General features: G+C 44.4%; 1 protein-coding gene across 2 annotated transcripts in view; it reads left to right on the top strand.

The window, feature by feature from the left end:
* The window catches only part of MYO16 (myosin XVI), a 594,113-nt gene that overhangs the window by 507,717 nt on the left and 71,526 nt on the right, over positions 1 to 14,870 (top strand). For both annotated transcript variants that reach the window (XM_077854971.1, XM_077854970.1), the window contains exons 29-31: positions 2,184 to 2,280; positions 7,143 to 7,389; positions 9,279 to 9,550. In XM_077854971.1, the coding sequence (XP_077711097.1) occupies positions 2,184 to 2,280; positions 7,143 to 7,389; positions 9,279 to 9,550 (616 nt within the window). The remainder of the gene's footprint in view (positions 1 to 2,183; positions 2,281 to 7,142; positions 7,390 to 9,278; positions 9,551 to 14,870) is intronic.

Here is a 14,870-nt window from a genome sequence, read left to right as displayed (position 1 = left end):
TTAATCACCTCTTCTCTTTGGTGTCCCTTAGACATGACTCTCATTTTTGCTCACTGTTGGTCATCCCCAGAAGCTTCTCTTTGAGGACAGTATCCTCCTTTGTATCCCCAGGATCTAGCACAGTTCTCAAGATAAACCTTCTTCGGTGTTTTAAATGGCTGTTAGATATATCACTGTAAAAGATCTTTGTCATCCAATCCAACACCCTTCAGCGTCTCCATTTAATTAAGAGAGTGGAACTAGAATCCAGTTGTCTTAATTCCATCACGTAGGTCTTTTCCCATGTCGAGCTCCTGCCATAAATTAGTTCCCCTAGGTATCATTACTGACTCCCACCCATTGTGTAGAATTGCTAGCTCTCACTCTTCTAGACTTGCAGGTTGGGACACAGGTTTGCATGAATTTTGCCTCTGGGATTAAGCTTCCCACCATGAGTTGCATGCACACCACAGTCAACGATGAATAGAAAGATGCCATGCTCCCTCCTTCCCAGTGCCTGTCTCACAGATTTGTTCCGCAGTGCTCACAGACAGTACCAACTGTTCTTCCTGTTGACTGCCAAAATAAGTCAGCAGTTGGGAAGGGGGAAAAAAAGAGACTATGAATTATGGAAAATAACTAGGGAGAGGGAGTGGCAATACAATGGGAAAAAGTAGCAACTCTCTGTACTTTCCCACCCAGGTGACTGTCTCAAATTTCAACAAACTAAAAGAAAACTAAATGAAGACCAGGATCCAAGCCACTGAAACAGGACAGTATTTGAGAACTTTCCCCATTAATCGGACTCACCAGCCTGGCCACCATAATGCAAGACTCAGGCCCCAATCGCTTGCACAACCGTGTGTTTCATTAAGACAGCAGATCATGGCGAAGGGGGCAGTTAGGTGGAAGGATGAGGAGTGAAGTGACAACATATGTTTGGAATAAACCCAGTTTCCATATGAAAAGGTTCGTAAACCACCACTGGCCAAGCCTTCTGGAGACAAGTCTGACCTATAAACCCTTCCAGTGCCTAATGGTGTGTGCTACGTGCAAGCTTTGGGTGTCATTGTGATGTATGCCAGGGCTGTGGGGTGTTAGCATCTTAACATCCCCAGCTCATGCTTGGGATCACACGTGTTAGTCTTCTCATTTTGGTGGCGTTTATCTCAAGTGCTAAGAATATTATCACAAGGTTTGCCTGAGCAGTTTTTTTCTTAATCTCACAGAGTATCACCTCGGAGCTCCCACAGCACCTCATGTTAGTATTTACCAGGCCCTTCTGTAATTATTTATGTTTGCTTCTCCTCAGAGCCTGCATGAGTTTACATCGTGAGGGGCATTCCTCACACCTACCACACTTCTGTGAATTCTTAGAAGATATGCACAACACACAAGGAAATTATTTTGAAGATGCATGGATGTGGTTTATTGTTTTGTGGCTTTAAGACTTTCCTTTGGCAGCTGTCATCCTCAGTAGCAGCACGTCTGGACTAGCTCGCATACCACTATAGCTTTTGTAGAAGCTGATTTGGTGACTCGCTTTTTAAAAATTCCGGAGAGAAATGCTCATTGTATTACTGTTTACACAATCATCTAGAAGATTATTGCTCATAGATGACTTTGTTAAGACCTTTTACTTTTGTGCTGTAGCTCTATAATTGTGGTTGTATAAACATTCAATTTATCATAATACACAGTGTAGGGGGGAAAAATAATTGAAACAATTTTGTGTGTCAGCTTTATGGGTTTTTTTTTTTTTTATGTTTCTGTTTTATTGCTTTCCTTTTCAGAGACTCAACCCCCCTGCTTTGAGTTGAGGAAAGAAAAGAATCACAAAGGGTGGATGAGGGTCTAGAATGTGAGCGTTGTTGATGGGGATGGTCTTACCTTCTGATGGAGTCATGGCCACTGTTCCTCATTGGCCCTACAGGGTGCAACCACCACAAGTCTAGTATGAGGGCATTTGCAAATATTAATGACCATATGTGCACACAGCAAGCACACTTATTCGAATAGAACCTTTGGGATTGTGAGTAAATGTAATAGTGTTGTTAAGAATTAAAGAAGATGTACCGGAATTAATTTTGTTAGCTTTGTTTCTTCTAATCCTCTTCTGGAAAAACCTCTTGCCTGACTGTTTTCCCATCATCATTTTTGGCATCTTCATGCTGTTTAATGTCTCCCTGCTGTTTGTGTTTTAGATGGGAGTCCGAAAAGTGTTTCTAAAATACTGGCACGCCAACCAGCTCAATGATATGTGCCTGCAGCTGCAGAGAAAAATTATAACCTGCCAAAAAGGTAACAATTACACCCTAATCTTTCTGAACCTCTTTGAGCTGAAATACAAAATCATTTAATGCACCCCTGAGTTGAAACATTAGTGGGATCTATGCTGTAGGGGGTCCCCTCTGTCCTTATGATGACACTGTATGTGGGCAGCTTTCAGGCACTGAGCCAGCACGGTGGCTCTGTTTGCTCTTTACCTGTCTCTCAACCAGCCTATGCACATGCTGCTCTCATAGTTTATCTGGTACACATTCCATCTGAAATTTTATATCAAATTTTCACCTAAATCACAATTTGGAAGAGGGAATATTCATATCTTATGTACTCAGCCATCACCTCGCAAATATTCATGCTTGTTGATTTGCTCAGAAGCACAGGCCAAAGATGTACCTTTGAATCCTCAGTGGGAACCCCTCCACATGGCATGTAGGTACAGATATGAGCCAGATAGAGGCCACTTCAGTCAGCGCCACTGGTGTGCTGGGATTTGGAGGACTGGCATAGGCAGGTTAGCCAGGATATGTTTTATGTAATTCGACATGTGCCTTGGGAAAACCCTTGACTTTTGTTTTTCTTTTATGAAGTGACAGTAATATTGGAGTATAATCTTCAATAGCAGACAGCTTCACTTTAGTGTTGGGGGAGATTTCCATGTAGAATTTTTTTCCCTATTAAAAACCCAAATGACCACTGAAAATGGGTACATTCAAAAAATTCTTAACTCACATAAAATATGCATATAATGAATAGACACTAATTTTCTAATTTTCTTAAAGATTTAATTATATTATATATCATAAATAAAATATTTAAAGCTTTCCTAAAGAAGGAGAAGTTATAGGCTAGTTTTGGGGAACCTGCTGTAATGGGCTTAGCTCTCTGATATCTCTAACAAGGTTAAGCGCAAGCATGACTCGCAGGATGCAGAAATCAGTTTTATTCTGTTCAAGCCTCTGTCCATGGAGCCCCTGCTCCTCCAAGGGAGTCCCATCGTTTTCTAGGGATAAAAAGCCCTGCTACATGCTGGTGACTCAGCCTATCTCCAACAGAATTTTACATTTCCGGTCCAAGTAATGCTCAAATTTCAGAATTACCTTGCAAGTTAAACCATCTTTCTTGGCCACCTCAGGCCCCGCAGGTGGGGCATGGGCGCGGCTCTCACCCTGTCTGTGCAGGTGCGTGTAGACCCTTGGGGCTGACAACACAGGGAATGGTAGGGGCCCGGGCAGTGCTTCTGTGTAATCTGGCATTGGGTTTCTCTGATGGGGCTGCAGGTGTTCAGAGGCTCTTGGCATCCTCGGGAGCACAGAAGCAGCCCTCTGCACTGCCCACCGCAGAAGTGGCACAACCCCTCCTCAGGACAGTCGCTTTTAATTCTCCCTCGGCCTCTAGGCATCCACAGACAGTCTGGGCCTGAGTGCTCTCATAAAGCCTCTTTATTTTTTTTTATTTTGTTTTTAAAGATTTTATTTATTTATTCATGAGAGACACGGGGCGGAGTGGGGAGAGAGATAGGCAGAGAGAAGCAGGCTCCATGCAGAAGCCCAACGCGGGACTCGATCCTGGGACTCCAGGATCACGCCCTGGACCGAAGGCAGGGGCTAAACCGCTGAGCCATCCAGGGATCTCCCCCATAAAGCCTCTTTAAAGGACTCCAAGCAGGCAGCTCTTGACAAGTACATCTAGTGTCCGAGAAACACAGCGTGGGACCCTGACAGGTATAGTGCCTTCCAGCAGAGCTGCCAGGCAGTCAGCACTTGCCAGCACCTGCTTCAGGTCCCATGGCCCACCTTGTCCTCTGAACTCCATGGTCCCGTGGCTGTTTTTCTGCATGGTCTCCTGAAGCCGGTGTCACCAGGCTGGAGGTCAGCGTGGTATGGGGAGCCCCGGCGATGGAGGTAGTCCACCGTGGCTCTGGGCAACTCTTGCTTCCCTCTGGGTTATGACAATCTGGCCTCCTTCACTTCATCCTTCCTCTCTGTAGGAAGAGGGTCCCAGGTCAGTCCGCACCACCGCCTTTGCAGTTTCTTCTGTGGGATCGGCCGCATCAACGGCTGTGCCATGTGGGCACCTGTGGCAGCAGCATTACCTGGGAGCTGGCTGGAAATGCAGAATCTCCGGCCCCCACCACCTCCAAAATCAGAATCTGCACTTGCAGCCTCAGCTGATGCATATGGGGAACCCCCTCGCCAAGACCAGCGCCTAACCCCTGAGCTAGGGAGCCAACGGAGAATCCCATTTACTGTCATGTTATCTGTACATAGAACAGGATCTCAAATTCTCCTGGAAGTCTTCCTTCAATACAATTAGAAGAATCTGCACCCCTTCTTCCATCGGGGATGCTCCACTAGAGACGTCTCCTCTCTTTAACGACAAAGATTAAGCTGGCCCTACTGACCTGAAATGGAAGGAACAACCAGAATTCTAGTTATTCCTTCACCTTCAAAGATAAAAATTGAGATAGGCCTTAAAACAAATGGCATCACGATAAAAACCCAAATTTCAGATTGCATGAATGAAATAATGGATATAAAAGCATCTTTAAAATTACAGGCTCTTCAATGCAAAGCACTAATTATTGATCTTTATTTTTACATGTCTTGGAATGGTCCCTTCCGTACTTTTTGCTACTGGGAAATTTACTCAAAATTTATACAAGCTGGAGTGACTTCCAATTTTAAAAGGGTTCTCATTTTTCCTTCGTATGTGTTGGGGGGAAACAAGCTATAACTTTAAGCATTTCAATATTAAATGGAATTACTCCTAACAGAAGTCTCTTCCTGATCCTAGCTGTTCGTTTTGTCCTGGTGGAAAACTGTCTTTAAAATCTCAGTGCTGCCAGTGTCACAAAAGCCATCTTTAACTTGTCTGAAAAGAGAGCATGTTATCGATTATGGCAGATTTGTTTTTACTGCTTGCCTCTTATTTAAAGATACTGACTTTTAAGAGCTGGGATATCATTTTTAAAGAATTTTTAAAGGCTGCCACAGGAAGTGTGAGAAAATGGGAGTCCCCCGGATGCAGGACAATAGGTGCCCGGTGAATAGGCTTGTGGTGAATAGCTCTGCTGTGGCGGGGTCAAAAGAAGTCTGGCAGAGCCACATTAATCTTCCCTTAATTCCAAAAGATTAAACATCTTGAATATACCCTCACCTTCACCCTTCCAAAAGTCAATGTCTCAATTTTTTTAATGTAACAGGAATGAGCAAGCAAACAGATCTGTTGGAGGTTTTCTGTTTCTCTCTCTCTTTCTCCCCCCCCCCGCCCCGCCCTGTCCATCTCATGGCTAACACGTCTGCATTTTAATGCCACATTTTATATTCTGGGTAGTCTGATTGTACCTTTCACTATTTAATTGTTTTCCCCTTTAGATTAGTTCAGCATGACTGTTTTACAGTTAACTTGATACAACCGCATTCCAAAGTAATCAAACATTTAGTATTGCCATTTGAAGAAAGAAAAAAAAAAAAGCCTTAATCATTTTAGATGTCTGTATATTATTTGCCTCTGGAGCCGTGATGGTGGAAAGTTTGTGTTCAGCTTTCTATCTTCTAATCAAGTAAAATCATCAAAATAAATATCCTAGATAACCGGCACATTTATTCTTCTAGAGCCAGGGAATATTTGAAAGCACTTAATGTTTTACAGGCCTTCCCCCTCCCACCACCACTACAAAGTATCTTTGAGACGTACATTGGTTTTTCCCTGAAATTCTAGATCTTCTTATAATTCCAGCAACTCCTTCTGACCTTAGACACTTAGACTTGGAAAGAGCAGCGTCCTAAGGTTGAAAGGTCCACATAGGAACTCCTTCACCTACACCTGTTCGCAGCATCCAGCAGAAGGGGCCCTTTACTGACTCCCTCTCTCAGGAGACGGTCTGAGCTGTTCACATCTTGGCTCATTGCTAGAAAGCTCTTCCCCACATTGATCGAAAATATGCTTCCCTCTGACTTCTCTGCCGGTGCCTTGCTCTCTGGAAAGCTTCTCTGGTGGTCCGAGGTGAGGAAATGAGCTTGGCACATTCACGCACAGAGATTTGAAACTTGGCTCTACCACTCATCGCTCATCGCTTGTGCTTACCTGGAGAAGTTTTCTCAGCCTCACTCAGCTGCTCCACCGTTGGGTACAAAGTGGAGATAATGGTTTATTAATTATCCCTGGGTTTCGGTATGAAATGATAGAGTGCCTAACACATGGAAGAGACTCTCAATGATGGGCATTGTTATTTCTATTTTCAGGTCTTACCATTTGCTACTGACATGTTAGCGATTTCAGAGTTTGTTCACTCCCTTATTTCTCCCTATTCTTACACATCTTTCTAGCTAGTGCCACTTCGCTGGAGAGCAGAAGGCATGTCCTAAATTCACACACACATTCTCTTTGCAGAGTCTTAAATGCAGTGTTCATTTTTCTAGGAGTTAACTCATAGGCTTATTAACAATATGTGCATGATTTTTTTGAAGACTACTTCCCCAAACCTCAGACATTTCTGTTGTACTCTGTTATAATGAGAGATGAGCCGTGTATCCCAAAATGGTCCAGTTGGAGCCACCCTGCAGAATTCCCTGGGGTTTGGACCTGAGTCCTTCGCCCTGATTTTCATCCAGTCCATCACGTCCAGCCTGTGTTATGAAAAGAAGTGGGGATATCTCATTCCTTAGTTTAAGGATTTTGCCTCTCAGTGTTATCATTGCTGAATTTAGATACCTTTTCAGATATGGGATGAGAAGATTTTGTAAATTCTTATTCTGGGTTAAATGTGTCTTATGTTATAGCTGCTAAGATATAAATGTGTTGTGACCTGTTTGTGGGTGTCTGGGGTTTTGCTTTTACTCCTCTAACTGACCCATGATTGTGTTCTTTTATGGAAGTTGTAAGAGGATTCCTGGCACGCCAGCACTTGCTTCAGAAAAGGAGCATCAGACAGCAAGAGGTCACGTCCATCAACAGCTTCCTGCAGATTACAGAGGACATGGGGTTGAAGACCTATGATGCCCTGGTCATTCAGAACGCTTCAGACATTGCACGTGAAAATGATCGGCTGCGCAACGAAATGAATGCTATTTACCATAAAGAGAAAGTGGAGACCAGAAACAAGCCAGAGGAAGGAATCAAAAGGTAAAGGCAGATAGTATGCAACTTTAATTACCTTTGTCATTGATCCAGTGGAGTCAGGAAAATACTGATAGCCCTTAATGCAGAGTTCAGTCAAATATGACAGTGGTTACGGGAACAGGCATGGATGCGTGCATGGCTTGCTATTTGAAACCTCTGAGCAATCTAAAAGGGTCCCTATTCGTGCTTTCTTTTCATGCAATAGGTACAATGTGATCGTTTCGCCATATGAAACAGTTATCGGTTCCCCTACGATGCCGCATCACTTACCATCTCAAGGCCAAAGTTTTAAGGCAGCTCATATTTCTGTCTTAGCAAAAATACATAGCCGGGTTCTTGACATCTGTATACAAGTATTATATATGTAAAGGTGACTCAGAGAAACTTCTGGAAATTTGACCCAAACAATGGAGAAGCCACTCTGAAACAGAGAAGTAGTGAAATCAATGCTTTGCATGAATTATATTTCCCTTAGTAATTTGTCACAGTTCTTCACCAATTGGGAAAGTTTTAGGGGAAAGCTTTTTATTTTAAAGTCCGCTTAGGATGCTGAGCTTGAGATAGAAATGTGGGGGCGACCTGGTGCATCTCCTTCTTCACTCCTACCTCTCCATGAGGGATGGGGATACCCTTGATCCTCAGCACTCCTCCTGGGAGGACGGGGACCTGGGCCAGGCAGGTGTTTGGTTTGCCATAGGAACTTGGCATTCGCTGGTGGTTTCTCACTGAAAATGACTCCCCTTCGCCTCAACTGCCTGTGTCAAATGATTTTTTATTAAAGATGAAATGGTGATGTGTCTCTCACTAATTAGCTTCAAATATCTCCATGATTAAATACTGAAAAAATTCCCTTTGTACGGAAAACTGTAATTAAACATTACAGGGAAAACAAATTATTCACTGAATGCCATACTTTCATCTCCGGCTAGTTCATTTTCTACATGGGTGTCTGGCTGTGCCTCGTGGTAGATCCCAGCCCGGCTGGTACTCTGCCACACAAAGATATAATTACAAAAACAAATGCTCAGAGACTCCTTGTAAAACGAACGCATTGGCATCTCACTAGTACATGATTACATTGACATGTGAAGCCAGAAGGGATTTTTTTTTAAACCAGATAACTATTAATTTTATCTGACTTCCAGAATAATATTTATTATTTTCGCTGCTGGAACTAAACAGCCACCCCAATTTCCCAATTTGATTATGTATTCATTTGCCTGATAGGAAATTAAGTGAAGAAGTATCTTTCTATTTATTTATTGAATACCAGCAGTTCGCTTGGCATTGCACGACCAGATGGAATAACAGAACAAAAATAATAATTCTGCACATCACTAAATAATTGCTTGTGGAGTTTAAATGGTAAGGAAAAAAGGAAAGAGAAAAAGAGAGAGAGAGAAATGTAAACCTTTGATAGTTTTAAGTCAAGTACATACTCTTTGGCAATGGGAGACGGTGATGAACTCCCAGCATTTGATGCATCAATAACTCTCTATTAAGATGGATTTTCAGAAATTATCATTCAGATTGAAATTCTGGTTTTTTGATTTGCTTAATAATCAGACTGTGAAAAATTCATTCAATGAATGCCTGATAGAAAACGTGGTACTCCTTAAGAAATGTTGCGTTTGTGTGAGATTCTTCAAAGGTCACCGTGATGAATCCCCACCGTGCTCGTTTATCAGAATGCAGGGGTCGGAAGGATGGGCAGCTCGCTCTGGGTGCCTGGGTTTCCAGAGCGCTCCGCATGCATCCTCCAGCAGCGGCGGGGAAGGCTGTTTACCCCAAAGCCGCGATTATGTCTGCTTGAGCGGGTTCATTGTTGCCATCTGAATAATGCATCTGGGCCCCTCTCTCGTGGGGTGCTGTTTGTGTTTTGTTCCCCCAAGAGCCGAAGATAAGGGCGGACCCAAGCATTTCCACTACGGCTCCATCCCGGTTCCCATGGCGGTGGATGGCCTGATCCAGTCCCTGGCTGGCCCATCCACCCGGTCTCCTTCTCTACACTCGGTGTCCAGCCTGGATGACAGCAGCGGCCTCCCGTCACCACGGAAACAGCCTCCACCCAAGCCAAAGAGGGACCCCACCACGCGGCTGAGCGCCTCCTACGAGGCTGTGAGCGCCTGCCTGTGGGCGGCGGCCAGGGAGTCTGCAGGTGAAGGTCAGCGGAGGGAAGGTGGGGAGCACCTGGTCGAGGCCCTGATGCTCTGCCTTCCGGTCTCAGTTCCCACAGCAGTATTGTTGCCCTAATCTATTTTTAATAGAAATAAGTCCACTTGTTGGCTTGCCAGCAGCTCTTTAATCATTAAATATAAATAATATGTATTCAGTTCTCCAAGCATCTTAGGGAAAAGCTACTTATATATCATCTCCTTACTGCCCATCCTGACATCAGCATTGTCAGTGCTGGTGAGGGGCTGCAGACCAGAGCCCTTCAGAGTGTCTGTCCTCGACCCGGTAAATGTTCACTGATGAAAAAGCAAAAAAATTCATCAGGCTTCCCAATGATCACAATCTAATTAAAAATCAACACTGCTTTATCACGTGGGAAGTGAAACGTTCAGGCAGAGAGGAATCACGCCACAGCAAAACTCTGTCCGTGGAACTTTGGGGTCTAGCTAAGGGAAGTTTTCTGCGTTGGTGGCCTAGAAATATATATGCAAAAAAAGAGGGAAACTACAGTCTTCTCTCCATGAAATCTCTCACTGATTAGTTCATGTGACTGTTATTGCTTAATTATTAATTTTTCAAAGAGTGAGCAACAAAGGCAGGACATCTTGGTGGAACAGGTACTGATTCCACAGAGGTTAGGTGTCCCCTACCAACAGTTAGGCCACATTGTAGGCCCATGGGGATACATAATAAATAAAACCAACAGGATCATCTTTCCTGGTGATGTATCAGTTCTAGTGTGGGAAGTCAGACGCTCCACACAGTGAACAGGTAAATACATAAAGTATTTTAGCAGATCACAGCTGCAGAGAAAAGTGAACAGGGTAAGAGGTGGTAGTGGGGGAGGGGGGACGAAACATGGTGGAATGGTGTGTAGATTTCACCAGAAAGTACCAGCTGAACATGGATCACAATTCCTTCTGTAAGCAGATGAGCCAAGAATACAAACGTGAGGCAAAGCCATGCACTTGCTTATCTGCGGGAGAAGATGGGTGACCCCATGGGGACACTGCAAAGACCGTGGCTCAGAGACCACGAGCAATGAGAAGGACCCAGCTGCCTTCAAAGATGCTTTTGATTGGTCACTTTAAGAAAGTGGATCTTTAAGAGAGTATTTAGTAGGAAAAAAGAAAAGCCTATTACTATTATAATGTAGGAGTCATGTCATGACAATATGGAGATGTGGGAGAAATTCCTAAGTTTGGGGAGAGGAATGCAGTGTGTTTCTCATGTCATGGCAATAAGAACAGCCATGAAATGTGAAAATGGAGTTAGGGCAAGTTCAGAAAGACAGGCTTCAGTGGACATAGATGTAAGCACAGATATGGTGTTAGGGCAGGATCTCCAGAGACAAGGGGCCTCCTCTGATGCACCCCCACAAACTATAAGAGGCTGTCATCTAAATAAATCATAAATGGAAGCGCATCCCATTTCCAGCCCTACTTTTGGACCTCTGCCCATGATATACGGTGTGGAGCTCAGAAAGGTGTGTTGAAATCAGAAGGAAGACCCCTTTTGCTTATTGGAAGAGGATAAATGACATCCAACAGGCTAACCCTGATGAGACAAGGAGAATGTGGACTAGACCCAGGGTAGCACGAGGAGGTGAAAAACCAGGAAACAAGATTGAACATTACAGTGTGTGTAAGATGGCTCGTGTCTGGATTCGAACACTGCACACATGCCCTATAGATGAGAGTCAGTTGGCCCCAGAATATCTAAACATCTAAAAACTCCTTCTGTCTGTGCCCTTTCCAAAATCATCTGCCCTGGACTTGAGATTCTGGAGTAGTCAGGTGGTACCAACTAGTCATGTCATTGGGAAGGGAGTGAAAGTATTGGGGATCACGTCAAAACATGTCAGTGAAGACAAAGTGACTTAAGAACAATAGGAGTAGAAGGATGGTGGCCCTGGAAATTGGAATCTGCTAAGGAGTGTGCAACAACTCACCTGCCAAATCAACTAGCCCTAAAAATGGATGGCGCTAGAGCGTCAGGCCCATATCTGTCCATTGCAGGCAGTTGGTGACCTGCACGAGAGGGACAGGAGCGGGATGGGGTGGGGGGGGTGGTTTCCCTTCCTGGGGGGCCGCCGGGGATCCCCCCCAAATGCCACCCCACAGATGCTGTGCTGCGTGCAGTAGGAGGGCCGCTGCGGTGAGCCTTGAAGCCTAGGGCGCGGGCCGGGTGGAGCCGCGGCAGGTGCAGATCTTGGCGGTAGCAGCAAATATTCAAGAAAGAACTTTGAAGGCCGAAGTGGAGAAGGGTTCCATGTGAACAGCAGTTGAACATGGGTCAGTCGGTCCTGAGAGGTGGGCGAGCGCTGTTCTGAAGGGACGGGCGATGGCCTCCGTTGCCCTCAGCTGATGGAAAGGGAGTCGGGTTCAGATCTCTGAATCCGGAGTGGCGGAGATGGGCCCCGCGAGGTGTCCAGTGCGGTAGCGCAACTGATCCCCGAGAAGCCGGCGGGAGCCCCGGGGAGAGTTCTCTTTTTTTTGTGAAGAGCAGGGCACCCTGGAATGGGTTCACCCCGAGAGAGGGGCCCGTGAAGAAAAAAAAAAAACCCATAGGAGATAAAACATGTATATAGAAGTAGATGTCAGGAAACGGCCACTCCTGCAGGGAATCACCAGGCTCTTAAGTCTCACTGTTTAAAATACACGATGTGATACCATTAGAGTTGCAAGACTTTTATGAAAAACCTAAGTTCTTAGAACCTAATTTCAGCCAGCATGTGACTGAGGTGCTTGTCGGGGTCTCCCACTGACCGCACCCCCATGAACTCAGATTTGGAGGCTAGCCCTGAAGGCAGAGTTTTGATTGCTGTCTACATTATCTGTTCCTTCCTACAAGATCCCTCATGTGGACTTTAGGACTGCCACTGAACTTCCTGCCGTTAGAGATGAACTCTTCCATTGAACCTGCTGATCCGATGGAGCAGGTGTGCTAAGCCAGTTTTTTTTTTAAACATTTATTTCTTTATTCATGAGAGATAGAGAGAGAGGCAGAGACACAGGCAGAGGGAGAAGCAGGCTCCATGCAGGGAGCCCGATGTGGGACTCGATCCTGGGTCTCCAGAATCACACCCTGGGCCAAAGGCAGGTTGCTACACGGCTGAGCCACCGGGACTGCCCTAAGCCAGTTTTTGTAGCATCACGAGTCAAGGGCCAGCGTGGCGCCTGGTCACCTGTATTTCCAATCCATAACTGCAAGGTGGCTATGCCCTCCTGAGATAAACCCGCCATGCACAGGTGTGCTGGCCTCGTTTATGCTTTTGTGGCAGGGGCTGAGGTGTCCAGTACAGAGGCCACCAGCCCTGTGTGACTATTTACATTTAAATTCAAATTAAGTAAAATTTACGATTCAGTTCCTGAGTCATTAGTCACAAGGCAAGGGTATGGAATCTCCCAACATTGCAGAAAATTCTGTCAGACAGCCTTTATTCTACATGCCTCATGTTTGTACCCCGAGGACAACGCTAGATATTTTGCACCTCTCATTATTTCACAAAACTCTCTTCCTTCTATGGAAAGTAGGAAGAAACTTGGATTGCTATTTAAAATGCTCTGAAAAAAAAATAAATAAAAAAAAAATAAAATGCTCTGGTTTCATAAGAACCAGGACCATAACCCAGTCCACTTCTTACCTGAGCCATTCCTCTTGGCATCTTAAAAAATCAAGTTCAAACTCTCTTTTACAGGGAAAGCTGCTGAGTCAACTCCAAAGGTTATGTAGTGGAAGAAGGTCGGATTAGAGAATGAGAGCCAAGGATCTTAGAGAAACCAGTGATTAGGTCACATTGAACCTTGTGCCCAGGTCTGTTCATATCAACACATGCCTTTCCTATAGGTTTTTATCCAGTAAACACGATCATAATAAAGACAGGCAACGGAGAGAGCTCATTTTTTTCCATTGCCTTCATGCCTGAAAAGCATGAAGCAATTTTATGAGCCAGTAAATTTTGATACTTGTGTGCAAACTATTAGCAAGCTGGGGCCAACTATTTGAAAGTACTGTTGACCCTTGAACAACACAGGCTGGAAATGAGTGGGTCCATTTATATGTGGATTGTTTTCTGATGCATACGATACAAGACTGTAAAAATATCTTCTCTTTCCTCCTGATTTTCTTTATCTTTTTTTAAATTTATTTATGATAGTCACACAGAGAGAGAGAGAGAGAGAGAGAGAGAGAGGCAGAGACACAGGCAGAGGGAGAAGCAGGCTCCATGACTGGAAGCCCGATGTGGGATTCGATCCCGGGTCTCCAGGATCGCGCCCTGGGCCAAAGGCAGGCGCTAAACTGCTGCGCCACCCAGGGATCCCTCCTCCTGATTTTCTTAATATTTTCTTTTCCCTAGCTTCCTTTATTGTAAAAATACAGTATATAATACATGTGCAAAATATGTGTTAATGGACTGTTTTTGCTATCTGTTGAGTTAAGGCTTCTACAGCAGTAAGCTGTAGGAAGCAACGTTTGTGGAGAGGCAAAAGTTATGGGCAGATTTTCAACTGCAAGAGGAGCTGGCACCCTTCACCCCTGCACTATTTAAGGGTCAACTGTGCTCTTTGCAAACAGTGACCAGAACAGAAAGAACAAGGCTTCCCCTTTTCTTCGTTGGGGGGTTTCCAGCTCATGCACACTCTGGAGACTTGATTCTCTCAGCCCACGGTGCAGACTTGCTCCCAAACATGGTGTAACTAGATGGGGAGATTGCAAGAGACAGGTTTTCCTCCAGGAGCTCTAGCCTCCACCATTTACCTTCTGTCATGTGACCTCCACACCCACCACCCCTTCAGACTCCAGCATCCCATTCCTTAGAAATAATACCGTGAGGAATCCATAGTTTTTAAGAGTGAGTTGCTAGATAACTCCATTCTCAACAAGACCATTTATATGCATGGATAAAAGAACAGTTCATCTCTGTGGCTCAATTTGGAAATAACATTCCATTTCATTTCTTTTTTCACTGTCTGGTTTATATCTTTACTCTAGAATTGCCCTTGGCACACAGTAGGCACTCAATAAATATTTATTGAACAAATGCATGTTATAGAGATATATTTCTTTATACTACTTCCATTAAAGCAGAATTCAATTCTTATCAATAAATCAAAATGAGCACAATTTGGCTGGGTTCAAAATGTACCTTTAAGATTTGCTGGATTTGGCCTGTCAGTGTATTTGTAACAGAAGCCCCTGATTATATTTTTATACTAGCTGAAATTTGATAGAAATTAGGTGTTCTGTGAACACCATCCCGAGAATATGTTACTGGATATAGGAGAACAGGATTGCATGTTTCACAA

The sequence above is a fragment of the Canis aureus genome, chromosome 17 (genome assembly GCF_053574225.1).
Source record: "Canis aureus isolate CA01 chromosome 17, VMU_Caureus_v.1.0, whole genome shotgun sequence".
Lineage (NCBI taxonomy): Eukaryota > Metazoa > Chordata > Mammalia > Carnivora > Canidae > Canis > Canis aureus.
The sequence above is the reverse complement of the archived record's forward strand: the minus strand, read 5'-3'. Positions and strand labels throughout refer to the sequence as shown.